This window comes from Callospermophilus lateralis, chromosome 20, assembly GCF_048772815.1.
Source record: "Callospermophilus lateralis isolate mCalLat2 chromosome 20, mCalLat2.hap1, whole genome shotgun sequence".
Taxonomy (NCBI): Eukaryota; Metazoa; Chordata; class Mammalia; order Rodentia; family Sciuridae; genus Callospermophilus; species Callospermophilus lateralis.
Genome location: NC_135324.1, coordinates 1,367,606 through 1,386,430, shown reverse-complemented (window position 1 = coordinate 1,386,430; position 18,825 = coordinate 1,367,606). Strand labels below are relative to the sequence as shown.

General features: G+C 52.3%; 1 protein-coding gene across 6 annotated transcripts in view; it reads right to left on the bottom strand.

Moving 5' to 3' along the window:
- The window catches only part of Kbtbd12 (kelch repeat and BTB domain containing 12), a 35,620-nt gene extending 17,017 nt beyond the window's left edge, over nucleotides 1–18,603 (bottom strand). For 3 of the 6 annotated variants that reach the window (XM_077106203.1, XM_077106208.1, XM_077106207.1), the window contains exons 1-5: nucleotides 18,436–18,603; nucleotides 14,532–14,656; nucleotides 8,832–9,965; nucleotides 6,237–6,507; nucleotides 5,417–5,567 (exon numbers count right to left, since the gene is read on the bottom strand). In XM_077106203.1, the coding sequence (XP_076962318.1) occupies nucleotides 5,417–5,567; nucleotides 6,237–6,507; nucleotides 8,832–9,901 (1,492 nt within the window). In that variant the 5' untranslated portion in view covers nucleotides 9,902–9,965; nucleotides 14,532–14,656; nucleotides 18,436–18,603. Of the gene's footprint in view, nucleotides 1–5,416; nucleotides 5,568–6,236; nucleotides 6,508–8,831; nucleotides 9,966–14,531; nucleotides 14,657–14,740; nucleotides 14,827–18,435 lie in introns of all 6 variants that reach the window. The other 3 variants (XM_077106204.1, XM_077106206.1, XM_077106205.1) reach the window with 3 other exon arrangements.
- Nucleotides 18,604–18,825: the final 222 nt, after the last annotated feature.

Sequence of the window (18,825 nt, the reverse complement as noted above, 5' to 3'; positions counted from 1 at the left end):
ATGGAGGCTCCCTCCTGCGCTGGCCTGGGGCCTGGGTGTCGCCTTCTCTGCCCACGGAGCCTGGCGGGAGCCGGCCGGGGACACAGGAGCCGTGGACACAGAGGCGCTGGCCCCGTGTGCCTCGCCTGCAGGTGGCCTCAAGGGGGCAGGCGCATTCTGCTCTCCCGGGGCCTGATCCAAAGCAGGAGGAAGGTTTTGATAGTCACCAGGTCCCCAGCTGCCTGTGTGTCCCCGTGCCCTGGTGACACCACGTGGGCTGCTGGGAAGACGCAGCCCGCTCCATGTTCTTGGCTTGTCACTTGCTGCCTGGACAAGGTGGTCGATTTGGTTCCTGTGTCATGTCCTGCTGTGGCTGTGAGTGTCCCCAGAGTCCCCTGTGGGAGGTGACACAGGAAGGTCCAGAGGAGGAGTGAGGGGTGTGAGGGCTGAACCCCGGCAATGAATGGCTCCCTGGGGGTCCCTGGTGGCCCCTGGAGGCAGGTGGGGTGTAGGGGAGGAGGTGGCCCTGGGGCTGTAGCTTGGGGTCTCTATTTGTCCCTGCTCCCTGGTCCCCATGGGAGCTGCTCCCTCCCCCACACTCTTCCTCCATGATGTCCTGCCTCCCCTCACCCAGGAGTGGGGCCGTCTGTGGACTGGGACCTGGGACACCCTGAGCCCCAGGTCCACTGTCCCCCCGTGCAGTGGTGCTGGGGGGTCTTATGTCACAGCAGCAAAGTAGCCAAATAAAACAGTTCACTTTTTGTCATCTGTAAATGAAGGTGTCACACTGACTCCATAAATTGGTGCCAGAGTTACTAGATGACCACACGGTGGGGGGGGGGGACAGGGAGGGGTCACGTTTGTGGTCTGGGCACCTGTTCACGAGGGTCCCTGCAGCAGCTTTGACACTGATTCTCAGGGACTGCAGGTAAGTGACGTGGCGAGAGGCAGTTGTGACCCGAGTCTTATTTCTTGTTCCTTTTCATGTTCTAGGATGTTCGTAAGGAAACCAGCAGGAGCTGAAGTGGCTCAAGTCTCATGTTTGACGACTCTCAAGTGTTTGCTAAACCTCTAACTGATGGCAATTCAGATCGCCCTTGGAATTGAACACTTTCTTCCGGGCACAGTGGCCCACACCTGTGATCCCAGCAGCTGGGGAGGCTGAGGCAGGAGGATCGCAAGGTGGAGGCCAGCCTCAGCAACTAGCGAGGCCCTAAGCAACTCAGCGAGACCCTGTCTCTAAATAAAACGTAAAAAGGGCTGGGGACGCGGCTCGGGTTAAGCGCCCCTGGGTTCAATTTCTGGTGTCCCCCAGATCAATGGCTTAGTGATGGTCATCTTGCCGTCACAGGTTTCTTATGAAGTTGCATCAGGCAAATGGCAGGCAGAGAGCTAACGAGTATCCCAGCCTGCTCTGGGCTCAGGTGGACGGAGACGTCACTGACGTGGCTGCGGGTCACTCCCTTGGGCACACACACTTGAGGGGCGCAGCAGAGGTCAGGCAGACGCGGAGAAAGTCAGAAAAGGATTTTGCAACCCGTAGGTTTTGGGGGCGCAGCCAGAGCGAATGGGCTTCTTTCTCAGACTCGTATTGTCAAGTGGAGTCTGTGTCCTGCCAACAGAGTGCGGGTGACACTTGGCTTCACTGTCACACGAGTTGTCCCATCTCTGACGTTTCCCACCCTCACCTGGAGCCTGAGGCAACATGACCCGGCTTCTCTCTTTGGGGTTCTGACCACTGAGCCGCACCCCGTCCTTATTTCTTCGAGACACAGCCTCTAAGTGGCTGAGGCTGCTGTGAACTTGGGATCCTCCTGCCTCGGCCTCCTAAGCCCCTGGAATCACAGCCTGCGCACCAGCCCAGCCGTGTCACCCTGCTCCCTCTTTACTGCTTACTGACTACTGACGGCTGGTGACTGTCCCCACGTCCCGTCCGCTTCTCCCCAGGCACTGCTGACGCGGTGGATTTCAGTTGGGAAGTGGGCCCCGCTGACCTTGACCTGATAAAATGCCACGAGACACAGTCCTCGCCCTGAGAGGGGTCAGAGCTTTCTGGGGGTGTGACGGTGGCCGTCCTCCTGGGCCCCAGGCTCCTCCTTTCCCCTTCGTGGGGACCGTCTCTGATGCCAGGACCCGGGCAGGTGTCCCATCAGCCCAGGGCTAGGCCACTCCAGGGCTCTCCACCCGTCTGGGGACCGTGGTGCCTACAGGGGGGCTCTTCGTGCCACCTCACACCCCCTGGCCTCTCGGACCTTCCCTGTCGGGTCCCTGTTCATTTTTATTTTTGCTGAAGAACGTTCTTAAGGCTCCTCGGGTGGGGACCCCCCGGGTGGGGATGCCCTTGGTCTGTGTGGGACGTCTCCTTTGCTCTCGCAGGACCATCTCCCAGGCTTGGTGTCCCTGTCACCGTGGCACACGGAGCGGACGGCCCTGCAGTCTCCTGTGTCCCATCTCTGTGGCGGGCGAGGCCACCTGTTAGCCTGCGGCCCCTTTTCCTCCAGCTGCGTCAAGGCCGCGTTCCTCTGGGGTCCCTCAGGTCCCTGTGCCCTCGGCTCTTGATGGCCGCCAGGCTGGGCACTGTGCTGGCACGAGGCTCCGTCCGTCTTTCCCTAGTTCCAGGAAGCCCTCAGACGCTGTCCCTGGCCCTGCCCGTCCGCCGTGGCCGTGACACGACCCACGAGGCTCGGAGCTCCAGGAAGAGGAGGCCGCCCTGGCTCACGGCTAGAGCCAGCTCCTGCTCCTCTGGGGGCCTGTGGCGGGTGACATCGCAGGTGGCAGGGGCTCAGGAGGGGTCACACGGAGAAGAGGGAGCAGAGGGCAGGGTGGGGCCCGCACTGGGCTCCTTCCTCTGCCCTCTTCCTGTCCCAGAGCCACACCCGGCCCTTCCTGTGGGAGGCGCGACCTCTCTTCAGGGGCACGGGCTGGCTTCCAACATGGGGCCTCCTGCGTGGGCCTCCGCGTCACTAGGAGGACAGCCGGGTCCCCCGCTGTGGCTGGCTCACTCCTGCGGAACGTCACCAGCCCTGCAGAGAGCAGAGCCCCGTGACCCGATGACCCTCCACTGTCCCACCTCTGAAGGCCCGGCCACCTCCTGATACTGTCACCTCGGGACAAAGTCCCCAAGCAGAGCAGCCTCTTCCCTCTACAGGACATGACTGAACGTCACCCATCTTCTCCTCTGTCCCCCCACGTCCCCAACTTCTCTTCCGTTCAGAGAGAGAGGGGTGGCGGGGAAGGGAGGTGGTGTGTGCGTGAGTGTGCGATGTGCGTGTGCGAGTGTGCACAGTGTATGATCTCCGTCCCTCTGTATTGTACCCTGGACAATTCTTCAGGACTCTCTCCTGATTGGCTAGTTCTCCCTTTACCCACTGGGTCTAATCACTATGCACCCTTCACACTGTGGGTACAGATGGCTCGTCCCACACACTTTTTTTAGTACCAGGGACTGAACCCAGGACACTTAACCCCTGAGCCCCTTCCCCAGCCCTTTTTACATTTTATTTAGAGACAGGGTCTTGCTGAGTGGCTGAGGCTGGCCTCCACCTTGCCATCCTCCTGCCTCAGCCTCCCGAGCTGCTGGGACGACAGGCGTGCGCCACGCCACCCAACTTCTGATTGATTTCTAGATCTGAAACGGTTTTTTTTGACAATGTGTCTCCTTCCAAATCCTCTTCCGGGGGAGAGAATGGTGGCAATTTTACTTTGTAGCTGGAAGTCTCTTGGTCTCGCTTATCTTTTTGCTAGCTAAATGCTTACTGGCACCATAGACTTTAGAAGCTTAAAAAGTGCTTTATGGAACATTGTTAGATATTTTCAGATGGAGGCTCGGCCTGGATATCTACCAGCCACACAGAGGAGAGTGAATACTTGGTCCATTTTTATGACCATTAAAGGAAACTGTTTATGCAAAGAATTCAACAAAGTGCCTACGGCGTAAAGTCGCCCACAGCAGCAGTTATGAGGCCGCGTGCTTGGGCTGCAGGGATTGTTCATCCGTTATTAACCTTAATAACTCCCAGGCAGACATTCCAGTTTTGGGTGGGGAGAGGATTAGCGATTGAACTCAGGGGCCCTCAACCCCTGAGCCCCGTCCCCAGCCCTATTCTGTATTTTATTTAGAGACAGGGTCTCCCTGAGTTGCTCAGGGCCTTGCTGTTGCTGAGGCTGGCCTCCAACTTACAATCCTCCTGCCTCAGCCTCCAGAGCCGCTGGGATGACAGGTGTGTGTCACGGCACCTGGCTGAGTTTCTTGATTCCTTACTCACAGCCTGTCACCTGGCTCCCCGTACCTACACTAGTGCTCTCGACTCTGGGTCCCTGAGGGCTCATCTGCTTCCTCTGCTCTTGCTGACGTCATTCCTCTTCCCAGGCTCCTGCCGTCCAGGACTTGGGTCAGCTGCTCCCAGCGCTGAGCTGGGTCCCTGTCTCTCAGCTCAGGTGCCATCTCCTCTGGGCTGTGACGTGGCACATGGTCCTGGCAAAGCACAGGATGTGTACCCAGAGGAAAAGCTTTACTAAGGCCGTGACAAGTCACACTGCACCGCGTCTTGTCCTTAAATAAAACCCGTCCCCTTCCCCAGGGGTGTGCCCGTTGTCCCTCACTCCAGATGGGACCAAAAAAAACGCAGGGCACAGTCGCCCTGCGCCAGGGCAGCCGGCGTCCTTCCTGTCTGCCACACGCAGGGAGGAGGGAGGTGACGGGGTGACCTTAGGGAGCAGGAAGGCGCTCAGGGCGCAGAACTCACAAACGAGGGGAGAGGAGGGAAGAACAGGCCTCAGGAGAACGTGCTGGAACTGGGCTGACCCCGTCTGTGGCCCTCGGGTCTCTTACCTGTCCCCGCGGGTCTGAGATGTGCTGATGTGTGCGAGACCAGGCGTGTTCAGGACATGAGAAAGAAGGCCGCGCCTGGAGGGGCCCACCTGCAACCCCAGCAGCTCGGGAGGCTGAGGCAGGAGGATCGCAAGTTGGAGGCCAGCCTCAGCAACTCAGTGAATCTCTCTTTTTTTTCTTTTAGTTTTTTGAGTTGTCAATGGACCTTTATCTTATTCATTTATTTGAGGTGCTGAGGACTGAACCCAGTGCTTCACACGGACCAGGCAAGGGCTCCACCACTGAGCCTCAGCCCCGGCCCCGAGACCCTGCGTCTTCATAAAAAAATATACAAAGGGGCTGGGGAGATGGCTCAGTGGTGTAGCGCCCCTGGATTCGACCCCAGGGCCCCCCAGAATATATGATTCAGAGGAGATTATTGGGCAACATCTCTATCAATCTGGTGGATTAGGCAAAATGACGGCCACTTGCTCTTCCTGACAGAGATGAACTTTGGCGACTCACAGATACATTTGGAAGGGGACGGGAGAAGGGAGAATATTTCATGTTGACTGAGCCAAAGCGCCAGGAGAATAAAGATGGCCGCGCTGTCGGCCAGGAGCTCACCCAGCACATAGATCTCGCCGTTGAGGACGGCCGCGCTGAAGCGGTACTTCGCGTACTGCATGGGCGCCCGCTCCCGCCATCGATCCTGGCCCGGGTCGTACTGCAGGAGCTTGTTGCTCAACCGATCAGGCTCCTCGTCGGGGCGATCCATCTGCGTGAAACACGAGGCCAGGGAGCAAGACCAGTCAGCGGTCTCCACCATCAACAGCAGCCAGGGGACAGAGCGCCTGTGGTCCCTCACAGAGCCCAGGCCTGGGTCTCCGGGTGGCAGGCATCGTGAAAGTCACGGGAACCCCCCTTCTGTGGTCTCGGGGCTGAGGGGCTGGATCCAAACCAAGCAAACTGTGGTGTTTTTTTTTTTTTATATTTTATGTTTTGGGGACTGGGGATGAAGCCAGGGGCCCTCCACCCCTAAGCCCCATCCCAGGCCTGTTTGCATTTTATTTAGAGACAGGGTCTCGCTGAAGTGGCTGAGGCTGGCCTCCACCTTGCGATCCTCCTGCCTCAGCCTCCTGACCTCTGGGATTCCAGTCCTGCACCCCTGCACCCGGCTTAGAGAGCATCTTATCAAATGTAGGTGAAGGACTCTTAGTGTCAGCGACTACGGCCTCTTCAACAGAGGAGCCATGCCAATTAGTTATCCAAGACATTTCCTATGTGACTCCCATATTCACAGAGGAACCCACGACCAGGGACACCCCGCAGCAGGTCCAGCCACAGGAGTGGGAAGCCACACCTGTGTAGGTGACATGGCAGGATGCTCACTGCTGTCACGGGGAGCTAAGGAGGACTAATGACAACAACCAAAGAACGTTCTCACCTGCGGGGTCCAGCCCCCGATCACATAGAGCTGCTCCTTCACGGTCACCACGGCGTGGCAGGCCAGCTGCAGCGGGAGGGGGGACACTCTCTTCCAGGTGTCGCGCTCGACGGAGTACCTGTCCACACAGTTGGTGACGAGGTACTGGTTTTTGACTTTCATCTGTCCTCCTACGACATAGAGGTCCTTGTGGACGCTGCCCAGAGCATAGAGCTCCCGGAATTCGGTGGAGGCCAGCTTCTCCCAGCACTGGCTCCCTCCGTCATGGTACCTGGAAATCAGCAGAAAGGAGGCCCAGGATCAGCGCCACCCGAAAACAGAAGGCCCAAGGGACATACTCATCTGTTTTCCAACTGAGCACAGTGAGGTCTGGCCCTCCCAACTGGAGGGGAAAGAAGATCAGCACGAGACACCTGTATACGCACCAGCTCTGGAGGCTGAGGCAGGAGGATCGCGAGGTGGAGGCCAGCCTCAGCCACTTAGGCCCTAAGCAGCTCAGGGAGACCCTGTCTCTAAATGAAATATCAAAAACGGCTGGGGACGGGGCTCAGGGGTGAAGCCTGTCTTGGGTTCAATTTCTAATAAAAAATTACATTAAGAAATCATGGTTTTCAGGCCGAGAATCTGAAAATATCCAACTCAGGATTTCTAACAGGCTGTCTGACGTAGGACACGGAGAATTTTAAGGACTGTAGTTCTAACAGGCTTCAAACGGGGTCAAAGGACGGCGTAAAAGCTCATCTGAGGACGTGGCCTGGGTGCTAGGTAGACACTCTAGCCCACTAGGTACGGTGACTTCTTGTATGAACGGTCAGATTAATCTAAGAAGGGTCGCAGGGGACAGGGGCCTGGGGTCTCTCAGGGCCTTCTAGAGAGCTGACATCCGTCAGTCACCGAGCGTGAGAGCCATGTCCACCCCTTGTCCCACTCAGGGTGACACAGTCGTCTTCCCAGTCATGATCTGAGAAGGACAAAGTACTCGGCCACAGTGGAATCCAAAGTCTCAGAAGACCCAGGAAGATACCCAGAATCAAAACACCACAAAGGCACCACCCAGGACAACCCGGAACCCAGAAACCAGTTCCCTCCGTGAACAAGAAGAACTGGAGAAGTGTGTTCTGGACCGAGGGCAGTTTTTACGCGACACCTGGCAGTCAGGCCTGGAAGTTTCTCTGAGGCGCTGTGTCCGGGCGACTCCCACATTTCCCATCAGGAACATTCTACCTGCGGCTGGACAGGCCACTTGGAAGGTGTGTGCCTGGCTTGTCCCCAGGGACTGCAGGGATGGTCAAACCCCTGTCGCTCTGGGCAGGAAACCAAAGTCCCGAGCATCCCAGGGTGACACTTTCAGCATCGTGTGGGTGTTTGGAACAGAAAGGGGACCCGGGTCTCTGTAGGGCTCCTTGATGAAGCCCAACGGGGCGGATACCCACGTAGAGCTGAAAGGTGGCTGTGGTCCTTTGAGACACTGTGAGAAAACAGGCTCGGAACAGAATGAATCCTATGAAGGTTGGAGAGCACGTGTTTGTTGAGTGACTTACTGATCACATTTTTGTTTCAACATTGAGAACTAAAAACGAGGAGGAAAAAATGCCCAGCTACAAATACAAAACTTTTTCTTCTTTTTTTGGGGGGGTGTCGGGAGGGTATCAGGGATTGAACTCAGGAGGACCTTTGACCCCTGAGCCCTATCCCCAGCATTTTATTCAGAGTCAGGGTCTCTCTGACTTGCTCAGGGCCTCGCTGTTGCTGAGGCTGGCTTTCAACTTGCGATCCTCCTGCCTCAGCCTCCCAAGCCACTGGGATGACAGGCGTGGGCCACTATGTCCTGCCGGAAGCCATTCTTAAAGCCACATGCTTTCATCAGTATCAGGATTTAGAAAAGATGCAGAAATTAAGGACAGAGCGCAAAAACTTTCTGGTTAAGAAAATAAATTACTTACTACTCTGAGTCATTTTTTAAAAAGTTCAAAGAAGTCTGTGATATAAACTTTTCTTATTGTTTAAAGTTCTATCAAGGTCAACAAAAATCCATCAAAATGCACAATATGGATAGATCATAAAAGCTAAGTGAAAAATACAATTGAATCGTAACAAAAATACATGTGACTTAGCAGATTTGATCATGTTTTTCGGAATTAAAGGAAGAGAAAATAGACTTAAAATGTGGAAAACTTCTAATGAATGTTATATATGCTACATTCAGAGTTATGGCTTCATACACACATACACATAAAACTGGGTTCTGCATACTCTTCTTATACATAGGTTTTTTGGTACCAGGGATTGAACTTAGGGGCCCTCAACCCTAGTTTCTATTTTATTTAGAGTCAGGGTCTTGCTGAGTTGCTCAGGGCCTTACTAAGTTGCTGAGGCTGGCCTCCACCTTGCGATCCTCCTGCCTCAGCCTCCCGAGCCGCTAGGATCACAGGCGTGCACCACTGCACCGTGCCTTTTATACTAATGTTGGTGGGAGACTTTCAGGGTCACCTGACAGGCTCCATGGGACTTAAGAAGTGACCACTCTTGGCCGTACTCCCTTCTACTGTTGCTAAGCTGTAAGCAAAACACCCCAGCCCGTGGCTGGGTACAAACCTGTAGATTTCCACGTTCTTGCTCCTTTGTCTCGAGAGCCTGGAGGCCGTGGCCTCTCCAGCCACGATCAGGGTGTTATCGGCCAGGACCACGCCAGCGCACACGGTCCCCAAGCCCTCCCCGTATTTGGGAGAGGAGATGAAGTAGGTCTTCCTGGCCACGGGGTCGTAACAGAAGCTGGCGTCCCCGTAGTTCCTGTGTCGCGAGCGGATTCCCGAGGCGTTGTTGCCGATGCACAGCAGGAGGCTGGTGGTCTCCATGCCGTAGCGCAGGTGCGGGGCGCGCTGGCGGGGCGCGCGGAGGGCCTTGAAGGCGCTCTGGAGGAGGTCAATGCAGCCGGCGTCGCTCAGGAGCAGCGTGTTCCTGCGCAGGGCCTCCCTCAGGAAGGCCGGGGCCACCAGCTCCAGGCGCACCTGCTTCAGGAGCTGGGCCAGGTGCGGGGCGCGCGCGCCCTGGTCCCGGCCGACCCAGCGCAGGACCAGGTCCAGGATGCCCTCCTCCCGGGTCACGTTGAGCTCGTCCGACTGCACCAGGGCCAGCAGGTGGTGCAGGTCCACCTCCAGGATCTCCTCGTGGAGGCTGACCTCGGCGAAGTGCTGGTGCAGGAACCTTCTGGAGCGATCGTGCAGGTCCTCGGCGCCCATCAGCTTGGCGAAGTGGTAGATGCCCACGCAGTTGGCGGCGTCCATGTGCTCCGCCATGTACCGCTGGCAGACGTCGAAGAGCTCCTCCACCTGCAGGAAGCGGGCCGCCGTGGCCACCGCCTGCACGTTGGCCGGGCTGAGGTCCAGGGCGGCGCTGTACATGTAGCCCAGCACCGCGGCCACACCCTGGGCCGGGACATCGTGCAGCGCCACCTCCCGCTGCGCGCACTCGAGCAGCCCGCAGGAGAACATGGCCTTGAAGTAGGGGCTGAAGGCGGCCAGGACCACGCGGTGGCAGGGGAAGCGCTCCTCTTCAGCCACCAGCACCACGTCCACCATCTCGGCCGAGTCGCGCATGCTCTTCAGCCTGTTCAGCAAGGTCAGGCTGTGCCGCTGTCTGTCCTTGTCCTCCGTCTTGTGCTCCATGACACTCTCCCGGGTTCTAAGGGTCCTTTGACTTCGGCTTCGATTCCTGAGGAGCTAGGGATTCCTGACAGGAAGGAAAGAGATGGTTTTTGTCTCATAAGGTTCTGTATAGTCAATGGAATATTACTGAGCCATGAAGAAGGATGGAATGATGGCATTTGCATGTAAATGGACGGAACCAGAGACGATCATGCTAAGTAAATAAGCCAGTCCCCAAAACTAAAGGATGAGTGTCTTCTGAGATATGCAGATGCTCACACACAATGGGGGTGAAGGGAGAATAGCAGTTCATGGATGAGACATGGGAGTGACGGGAAGGGAGGGAACAGGAATGGGAGAGGCAGAGAGTGAATGGGCACCACTTTCCCAACTCACCAGGTCTCTCCAGAGTCAGCATCCTTTCCTAGCGATGGATTGGAGGACTAACCTAAGCTCCTCTCTCCCACCTCCACCCTCATATAACTCCATTACACCTTGGGCCTCAGGTTAAAATTTTAGATAGTGTTTCAGAGAAAAATACGATTTAGATAAGAATGGACACTCTGGTATTCGGCATCATTTAAAGTCTCATACAGGAACACACACGACCAGGGACACCCCACAGCAGGTCCAACCACAGGAATGGGATCCCAATTAGGATAAGTTAGATTCCACGTCTGATCAATATGTTAAAACACACTCTACCGGCTGGGTGTGGTCTTGCACATCTGTCATCCCAGTGACTCAGGAGGCTGAGGCAGGAGGATCCTTAGTTGAAGGCCAGCCTCAGCAACTTAGCAAGGCCCTGAGCAACTCAGGGAGACCCTGTCTGTAAATAAAATGCAAAAATAGGGCTGGGGATGGGGCTCAGGGGTTAAAGGCCCCTGGGTTCAATCTCAGGTACTAAAAACAAGAAAAACAAACAAAAAAGCCCCCAATCATTCTATTGTCCTGTATATCTAAAAAGGACAAATTAAAAAGTTAATATTAAGAAGTTCTCTGGGGGCTGGGGACGTGGCTCAGTGGTAGCACAATAGCCTGGCGTGCATGAGGCACTTCGGTCAATCCTCAGCACCACGTAGAAACAAACTAAAGACATGTGTCCACCGAAAATTAAAAAATAAATATTTTTTAAAAAGTTCTCTGTAGATGAAAGATGCAGCATTAGTGCTCCTGAGTATTTATGAGCAAATATTCTCTGCAAACAGCGCAGCTCAGGACAAGCCCTTGTGCATCTGAGAATCTGCTGGGTGTGTGAGGGCCCATCAGGGACGGCCACCCCATGAGCCTCCTTGGAAACGCGGAGATGGTGCTGGGACTGGGAGTCCTCCGTCAGTGTGGACGAGGCAGGATGGGCAGTCTGCAATTCCACTTGTAGTTCCCAAATCCGGCTGACCTGCAGGTGGAGGGTGCAGGGCCCTCCGTTAATACGCCTTCTGAGTCCTTCCTCCAAAAATGCACCACTAATGAAATGGTCATCAACTCATGCCAAGGGCCTGGGGCACATCTGGAGGTGGAATGATGGAGGTGGGGGGAAAGGCCACTAAAATTCTGCTCGAACTTTGATACGGGACAAACAATTCCACACTGTGGGTAAGATCAAGATTGCTTCTACTGGGTTTTAGAAAGCGCAGGTAAATGTCTGCTCATTGCAAATTCCTGGTCTTTGAAACTCCGACTAAGTCCCCCTGAATTCGGAGGCTGGAGAGGAGCTCTGCGGTCTCTGTCTTCCCCCTTGCTCAACTTCTCTTTGTTCCCTCTGCACAGTGGGGAGACGGGAATCCCTTCCCACTTGAAAAAGCACCAGTCTAATTAGCAGTCTCTGTGAAATGGTGCTGTCATCCTCACCTTCCCTTGGGCAACGGAAAGGGGCTTCCAGGAAGGTAATTAGCTGCTTGGATCTAAGGAAGGACGCCCCAGAGTTAGGAACTTGGAGCCCAGGAGGATCTCCAATCCCTGTCCTTCACTAGTTCTTCCTTGGCTGTCAAAGGTGCACGCAGCAGGAGTAAATGTGGCTGGGAGAAGTCAGTCCTGGGATTTAAGGAAGGAGAGGTGACACACACCTGCAATGCCAGCAAGCTCAGGAGGCTGAGGCAGGAGGATCGCAAGGTGGAGGCCAGCCTCAGCAACTGTGAGGCCCTAACAACTCAGGGAGACCCTGTCTCTAAACAAAATCCAAAATAGGGCTGAGGAGGGGGCTCACTGATACAGTGACCCTGAGTTCAATTCCCCAGAACCTCCCCCCACCAAAAAAATAAATAAATAAAAGTAAAGATCAGCGATCATTTCAATAACATGAACACAAGATTGACCAGCTCTAAAGGGTCGACACTTTCTAAGTTTCTGTAACTCCGTAAAGGATTAGGACTCTCATGAGAAATGAGTTTTTTTTTTTTTTTGGTACCAGGGATTGAACCCAGGGATTCTTAGCCCCTGAGCCCCATCCCTAGCCCTATTTTGCATTTTATTTAGAGACAGGGTCTCCCTGAGTTGCTTAGGGGCTCGCTGTTGCTGAGGCTGCCTTTGAACTCGCGATCCTCCTGTCTCAGCCTCCCAAGCTGCTGGGATGACAGGAATGCACCCCTAGGCCTGGATAGCAAGACTCCTCATTATAAAAAACAGCAAGCCCAACTCAAACCAGTCACCACTACAGCTCCAAGCTAAAAATACAGCTTCAAGGCCTCTCTTTCCAACTCTACTGTGGCTCAGTGGTCAAGTGCCCCTGAGTTCAATCCCCTGTTATGCCCCCATCCCATAAAGAGAGTCCCTTCTGGTATACCATTTGCAGAAATACTAGCGAAGGTTGCCTGAGGTCACTATAGTGACATACAGCATCCCTGCTGTGACAGTCTTATGTTTTATGACAACCATAGAAACCTCTTATCTCTGTTTCTCTGTGGTAAAAAAGCAACGGTAACCTGAAGTCCCTCCTCCAAGTGCCCTGGCCTGGGAACCGGCTGCCACCCTTTGACCCAGTTCTCTCTGCACAGTTGACCACTTCCTCTAGCACAGAGGTCAGAAAACGGGGGCCAGACGGTAAGGATCTTAGTCTTTGAAGGCCACATGGCCTCGGCCCCCGCCATCGACTCCGACTTAATAAAATGCAAATGAAGGCTCTTGGCCAGGATCAATCAGATCTGGGGGGGGAAGCCGAACCCCACTTCCATCCTTCTTCGTCTTCTGTTTTTAGGGGCCTGGGGTGTTATTCTTTGGGTTTTTAAAAGTCATTTAAAATGATGACATCTTTTTTTTCTCCCCCTCGGCTCCCGGGCTACACAATGACAAGTGGCAGGCTGCCACCGCTGCTTGGATGTTATAAATACAGCCATTCTCCAGACTGTGAGTAAGACAGGCCCCTGTCCGGGTGACTCATCTCCAGTTCTCCTCTGAAACCCAGCTGAGGAGCTTCGGGGCGGCTCGGTGGTGCTGTTAAAAGATCATCTGGTTGTCCCCAGATTCCCCAAATTTAAGTCAATTTCTCGAAGAAATCTGCCCTGGGAGGGAGCATGTTGGTTTCCAACACTGGCTTCAACAGACATCGACCACAAAGCCAAAATAACTGTTGCAACACGCTGAAGAAATGGTTATGGATGAACTTTTTCACTGGGCGTCTGTTTATTAAGTATCTGAGTCTCCCAACTGTTTCTCTCTCTCTCTCTTTTTTTTTAAACCAGGGACTGAACCCAGGGGCCATAACCTACTGAGCCCCGTCCCCAGCCCTTTGTATATTTTATTTAGAGACAGGGTCTCGCCGAGTTGCTTAGGGCCTCGCTAAGTGGTTGAGGCTGGCCTCCAACTTGACATCCTCCTGCCTCAGCCTCCTGGACCACTGGGATGACAGGCGTGTGCCATTGTGCCCCGTCCAACTGCCTTTTATAAAAGGCCTCCTGAAAGCTACTCTAATTGCTATGGATTTACAGATCAAATGAATTTACAGATAGAAATCCTAAGGAATGTCTGGGGAGTTAAATCAGTCACCATTAAGACCTCAAAAACATCTCAGCCTTGTTTCCTGGATATCTACATAAGGTACATGGACCATATCACCATGGCAGATGGGAGACCCGACATGAAAAAGTTCTGGGTATGAACTCCAAATGAGCTGCTTGTTTGCTGTAATTAAAAAAGAATTTTTAAAAAGCCTTTCTTCTTCCTTCATCTGTACAATGGGGGTGTTAAGATCAGTCTTGGCATCCAAGCACCCAGCAAAGGGACATTCCTGGCCATTAGAATGAGGGAGATTAGTGTGGCTCATGGTCAGGTACGTGAATTTGGGCCGGGGCTACTGAGGTCTGGGTTTGAGACCCTGCTCATGCCATTTAGAGTATTATATTTCTTATAGTTGTTCTCACCTGGAATTTCTTTTGAGGATTCTATAGGAAAGCTTGGAGAGCCAGGTATGGTGGTGGTTGGCTGTCATCCCAGAGGCTTGGGAGGCTGAGGCAGGAGGATCATGAGTTGGAGGCCAGCCTCAGCAACTTAGCAAGGCCCTCAGCAACTCAGGGAGACCCTGACTCTAAATAAAATACAAAATAGGGCTGGGGGTGGGGCTCAGTGTTCGAAGGCCCCTGGGTTCAATCCACAGTACCCAAAAAAAGAAAAAAAAAAAAAAAGGAATAGTTTGGAGAATTGAATAAGGTCATGCACGTACCATACGTCACTTGCTCAGTAGGGCTGGGGCCGTAGCTCAGAGGTAGAGCGCTCTCCTAGCACGTGTGAGGCACTGGGTTCGATCCTCAGCACCACATAAATATAAGATATTGTGTCCACCTATAACTAAAAAATACATATTAAAAAAATTTGCTTGGTAAAACCTGCACAAACACTTTTCAAATCATAAGAATATTTGGGCACACGTACCAAGCACTGCGGATAAAGACACAGCTCCTGCACAGAGAGCTGACAGCGACTTTTTCCCCATAATGAGGGCAGACGAGCGTGTTCTCCTTTATCAGCAAAAGAAAATTGTAGAAATGTTCCCAGGGATATCAATGGGAAGTCATTCTCTGTTCCAATTTATAGAGGACTGAGCTGGTGCATTCACAATAATAGTATCCATAATAATGGAGGAAAAATGAGTAGCAGAGATAAATACAAACCACAGAATAAAGCGTGATTGCTTCGCCAGTCCAAAATGCAGTTACACCCAGGGCCATTCTATTGCGTTCTGAGAAACGGGCCGCTGTAAATTTTAATGTGGGGCAAAAAAATGGCAATTTCCTTATACCACAAATGTTTTGCTTTCATAGTGTCTGATTTTATCATCTTTGCATTATCTTTACCGTTGCTGCTTTTTTTTTTCTAAACACACAGCCAAGCCCTCTTTTCCATGAAATTTCCTCCATGTTTGGCTGAAGATAAAACTAGTTTGAATTCATAGCAGCAAGAACGTGCGGATAACCTAAATATCCATTAGCAGGACGGACTACAGTATTTCCATCAAAAGAATTCTGCACAATAGGAAAAAAACAGACGACATCAACGGGTGGCATGGGGGGATCTCATCCACATGGGGGTCTGACGCAGACTGGACAAGACATTTTGTGTCCATGAACAAGTCTGACACAGAACATGAGGACATAGGATAACGGTCAATTTTGTCAAAATAAACTCGGTGAAGGCGGTAAAGGGTAGGTAGGAGCTTTTTGTATTATTCTTGGGACTTTTCTGCAAGTTTGGAATCATATCAAAATTAAAAAGTCAAAAAAGTTGTGTTTTAGGAATTCATAGAGAGAGAGTGGAATATGAATGAAGAATAATAATTATTATTTTCCCCCCTTTGGGACCAGGAATTGAACCCAGAGATGCTTAACCACTAAGCCACCTCCTCAGCACTGTCTTTTTTATAAAATATTTTTTAGTTGTCAATGGACCTTTATTTATTTATTTGTGGTGCTGAGAACCAAACCAAGGGCTTCACATGTTAGGCACGTGTTCTACCACTGAGCCACAACCCCAGCACCCCCAGCCCTTTTTAAAATTTTTATTTAGAGACAGCATCTCATTGAGTTGCTTCGGGTCTCACTAAGTTGCTGAGGCTGGCCTCCAACTTGTGATCCTCCTGCCTCAGCCTCCTGATCTTCTGGGATTATAGGTGTGCACCATCATACCCAGCTTGATGAGGCCTTAAGCAACTCAGCGAGACCCTGTCTCTAAATAAAATACAAAAAAGGGTTTGGGATGTGGCTCAGTGGTTGAGTGCCTCCGGGTTCAATCCCCAGTACCAAAAGAAAGAGAAAGAAAAATCATGTTATGTGCATATGATAAATAGGATACAGGAAACTTCACCTTTATGCATAGAGAACCAATCAAATATAAATTAAGATAAAAGCAAAAGGAATTAACAGATAAGCAAAAAAAAAAAAAAAAAGAGTATAGGGAGAAGAATGGGAGAGGGGAGGAAGGACAGGAGGGAAAGGGGGGATTCTAAACTGAAATCAGATTCCATGTATGTACGAGTTTGTTGGAATGAACCCAACTACTATGTATAACATAAAGTTCTAATAAAAAAAAAATCCTATGGAAAGGAAAATTGAGAAACTTGGGAGTTTTTTATTTTAAATATATACCACAGTGTTAGTGCTTTTAATAAACAGACGAAGCACTGCTATCTTTTAGAATTATGCACAGGAAGGATTAAGAACCTATCCACACTCACCTGCCTCCAAATGATAGTATTTTTATTTTTAAAATGTTACAAAAAATAATTTATTGGTGCACGGCCTCCCTCGCCTTTTAATGAGAAGGTCCTGAAGGGTAAAGGACTATATCTTGATCACTTTCTTATCCTTAACGGCTCTGTGATGCTACCTAGCCATTAAGAGTCACTCACTATGTTTCTTTCAATCAAATTAATGCTATGTTGAGCATCAATCAGGTTGCAAGTTTATGATGACCTGTTTGTTGCAAAGGCCTAAGTGCATGTCAGCAAACCACTCTCATGAAGATTTCTCTCTACATATAAAAGTCCTGCTTGCTGGGTGCAGTGGCACACACCTATAATCCCAGTAGCCCAGGAGGCTGAGGCAGGAGGATTGCAAGTTGGAGGCCAGCCTCAGCAACTTAGTGAGGCCCTGAGCAACTTAGCAAGAACCTGTCTTAAAAAAAAAAAAAAATTAAAAAGTGGGCTGGAGATGTGACTCAGTGGCTAAGAGCCCCTGGGTTCAATCCCTGGTACCAAAAATAAATAAATAAATAAATAAATAAATAAAAATAAAAAATAAGTCATGCTTAGTGATCCAAGGTGCTATCTGTTTGTCCAAGTCTAATAAATCATCCAGAATTATTAACTTGATTCCCTTGCCTATAGCTTGATGCCTTATGACATGTACATTATACTCCTACTTTCAAAATTAACTCTCCAAAATAAATTCATCGTCTGCTCTTTGAGATTTGGACCTCACTTTTAGGGAACAGCAAAGCCTGCATTGGTTTTTCCTTATTCTAGGGACCACAAACTGGCTGCTAACCAGCAGGTGCGCATGCGTAGACACGTGTGTCTTAAGTGAGTTGTCAACACACAAAGTTGAAGCATTCCAGCACCTACTGAAAAAACAAAAGATCATCCAACAATGATCCCTTCATTCCCAAGTGACAACAGTATGCAAGCACCCCAAAGCCAGCTGCTGCCTCGCAGATGGATCGTCTATTCTCCAACTGCCCAGTTCCTAGCATCCCACCCTGAGTGTGTCCTAGGATACTGCATTTCTGGCCCCTGGACCATTTTGATTATTTTACAGCCCACTTGTTTGGGACCCCTCATTGACACCCTAAGTACCCCATATCCTGTTTAGTTTCTGCCTTATCCGCTTGCGCCCAATCCCACACTTGCAGGCCTTGGTAGAAAAATGACTCTTGTACCACGCAAAAGGTACCTTTGGAGCCTCCCACTAAGGTAGAGAGTTAAAAAAAATAAAGACTTGATTCACTTAATAGCCATAATCCATCCCCCACGCGATGCACAGGGACGAGAAAGACAAATAGGACAAGTTTCCCTTTTTTCTTTGATGGGTTCACAGTGTTTTGCAATCTCGCAGCGCTTGCTACTTTGCAAAAGGGCTTTAATATGCATCATAGCTCATTAGTTCCCCTTAAGAATCATGCGGGGAAAATGCGGGGCAATTATTTCCCTGGCTTTGGAGTGAAGAGAGTTGCCCTGGGAGACATTCCACGTTGATTGAATTTAAACGAACCATTCATTTTTTTTTTCCCCCAGCGCCAGGCACTCTTCTAGAATGACTGCCAGGACAGGAGGACAGCAGGACAGCAGGACACAAGTCAGACCCCAGGACACGTCCCACCCCTAAGTGGGGGGCTGCAAAACTACCACCGTGGATTAAGAGACAGCTCCCCGGCTGGGCAGCCATGACCTCCAGGAGGAAGCCCATGCCCAGCCGAGGCCTGATGCCAGGAGCTGGCCCCATGGCGACCCAAGGGCGGTGCCCTTCCAGCAGCGGGGGCCCTGCCAAGTGCAAGGGCGCCCGGCTCCCGGCCCTGCTGGAGCGCACCCTGGGCCTGTCCACGGGGCCGATTTCCCAAGCTCTGCCCCTACTTACGGAGCTGCTGCCCTGGCAGGGACCGCCCGTGGTGGCGCCGCGACCTGGCCTGGACGTCGCCGGACGCCCCGAGCTGGGCGTGCACCGGGCGGGACGGCGTGAGGGGCCGCACTGCCCAATAAGGGCCTGTGTGGGCCCAGAGATATAAATAGACGGTCCTGGAAGGCGGCGTGAGGGCCAGCGCCCCGCCGGGCGGGAGGGAGGGAGGGAGGGTGGTGGCCGCCACTCTAAGAAGACAGGTGTGGATGTGGCCCGAGGCCACGTGCTTCCGCTGCGCGGGACGTTCTGCGCTTGCGCAGTGCCTTCCCGCGCGGATGCCTCGCACCAATCCCGGCCGGCGGGCTGTTCTGCGCTTGCGCGGTGCCCTTCCCGCGCTGATTCCTCACACCC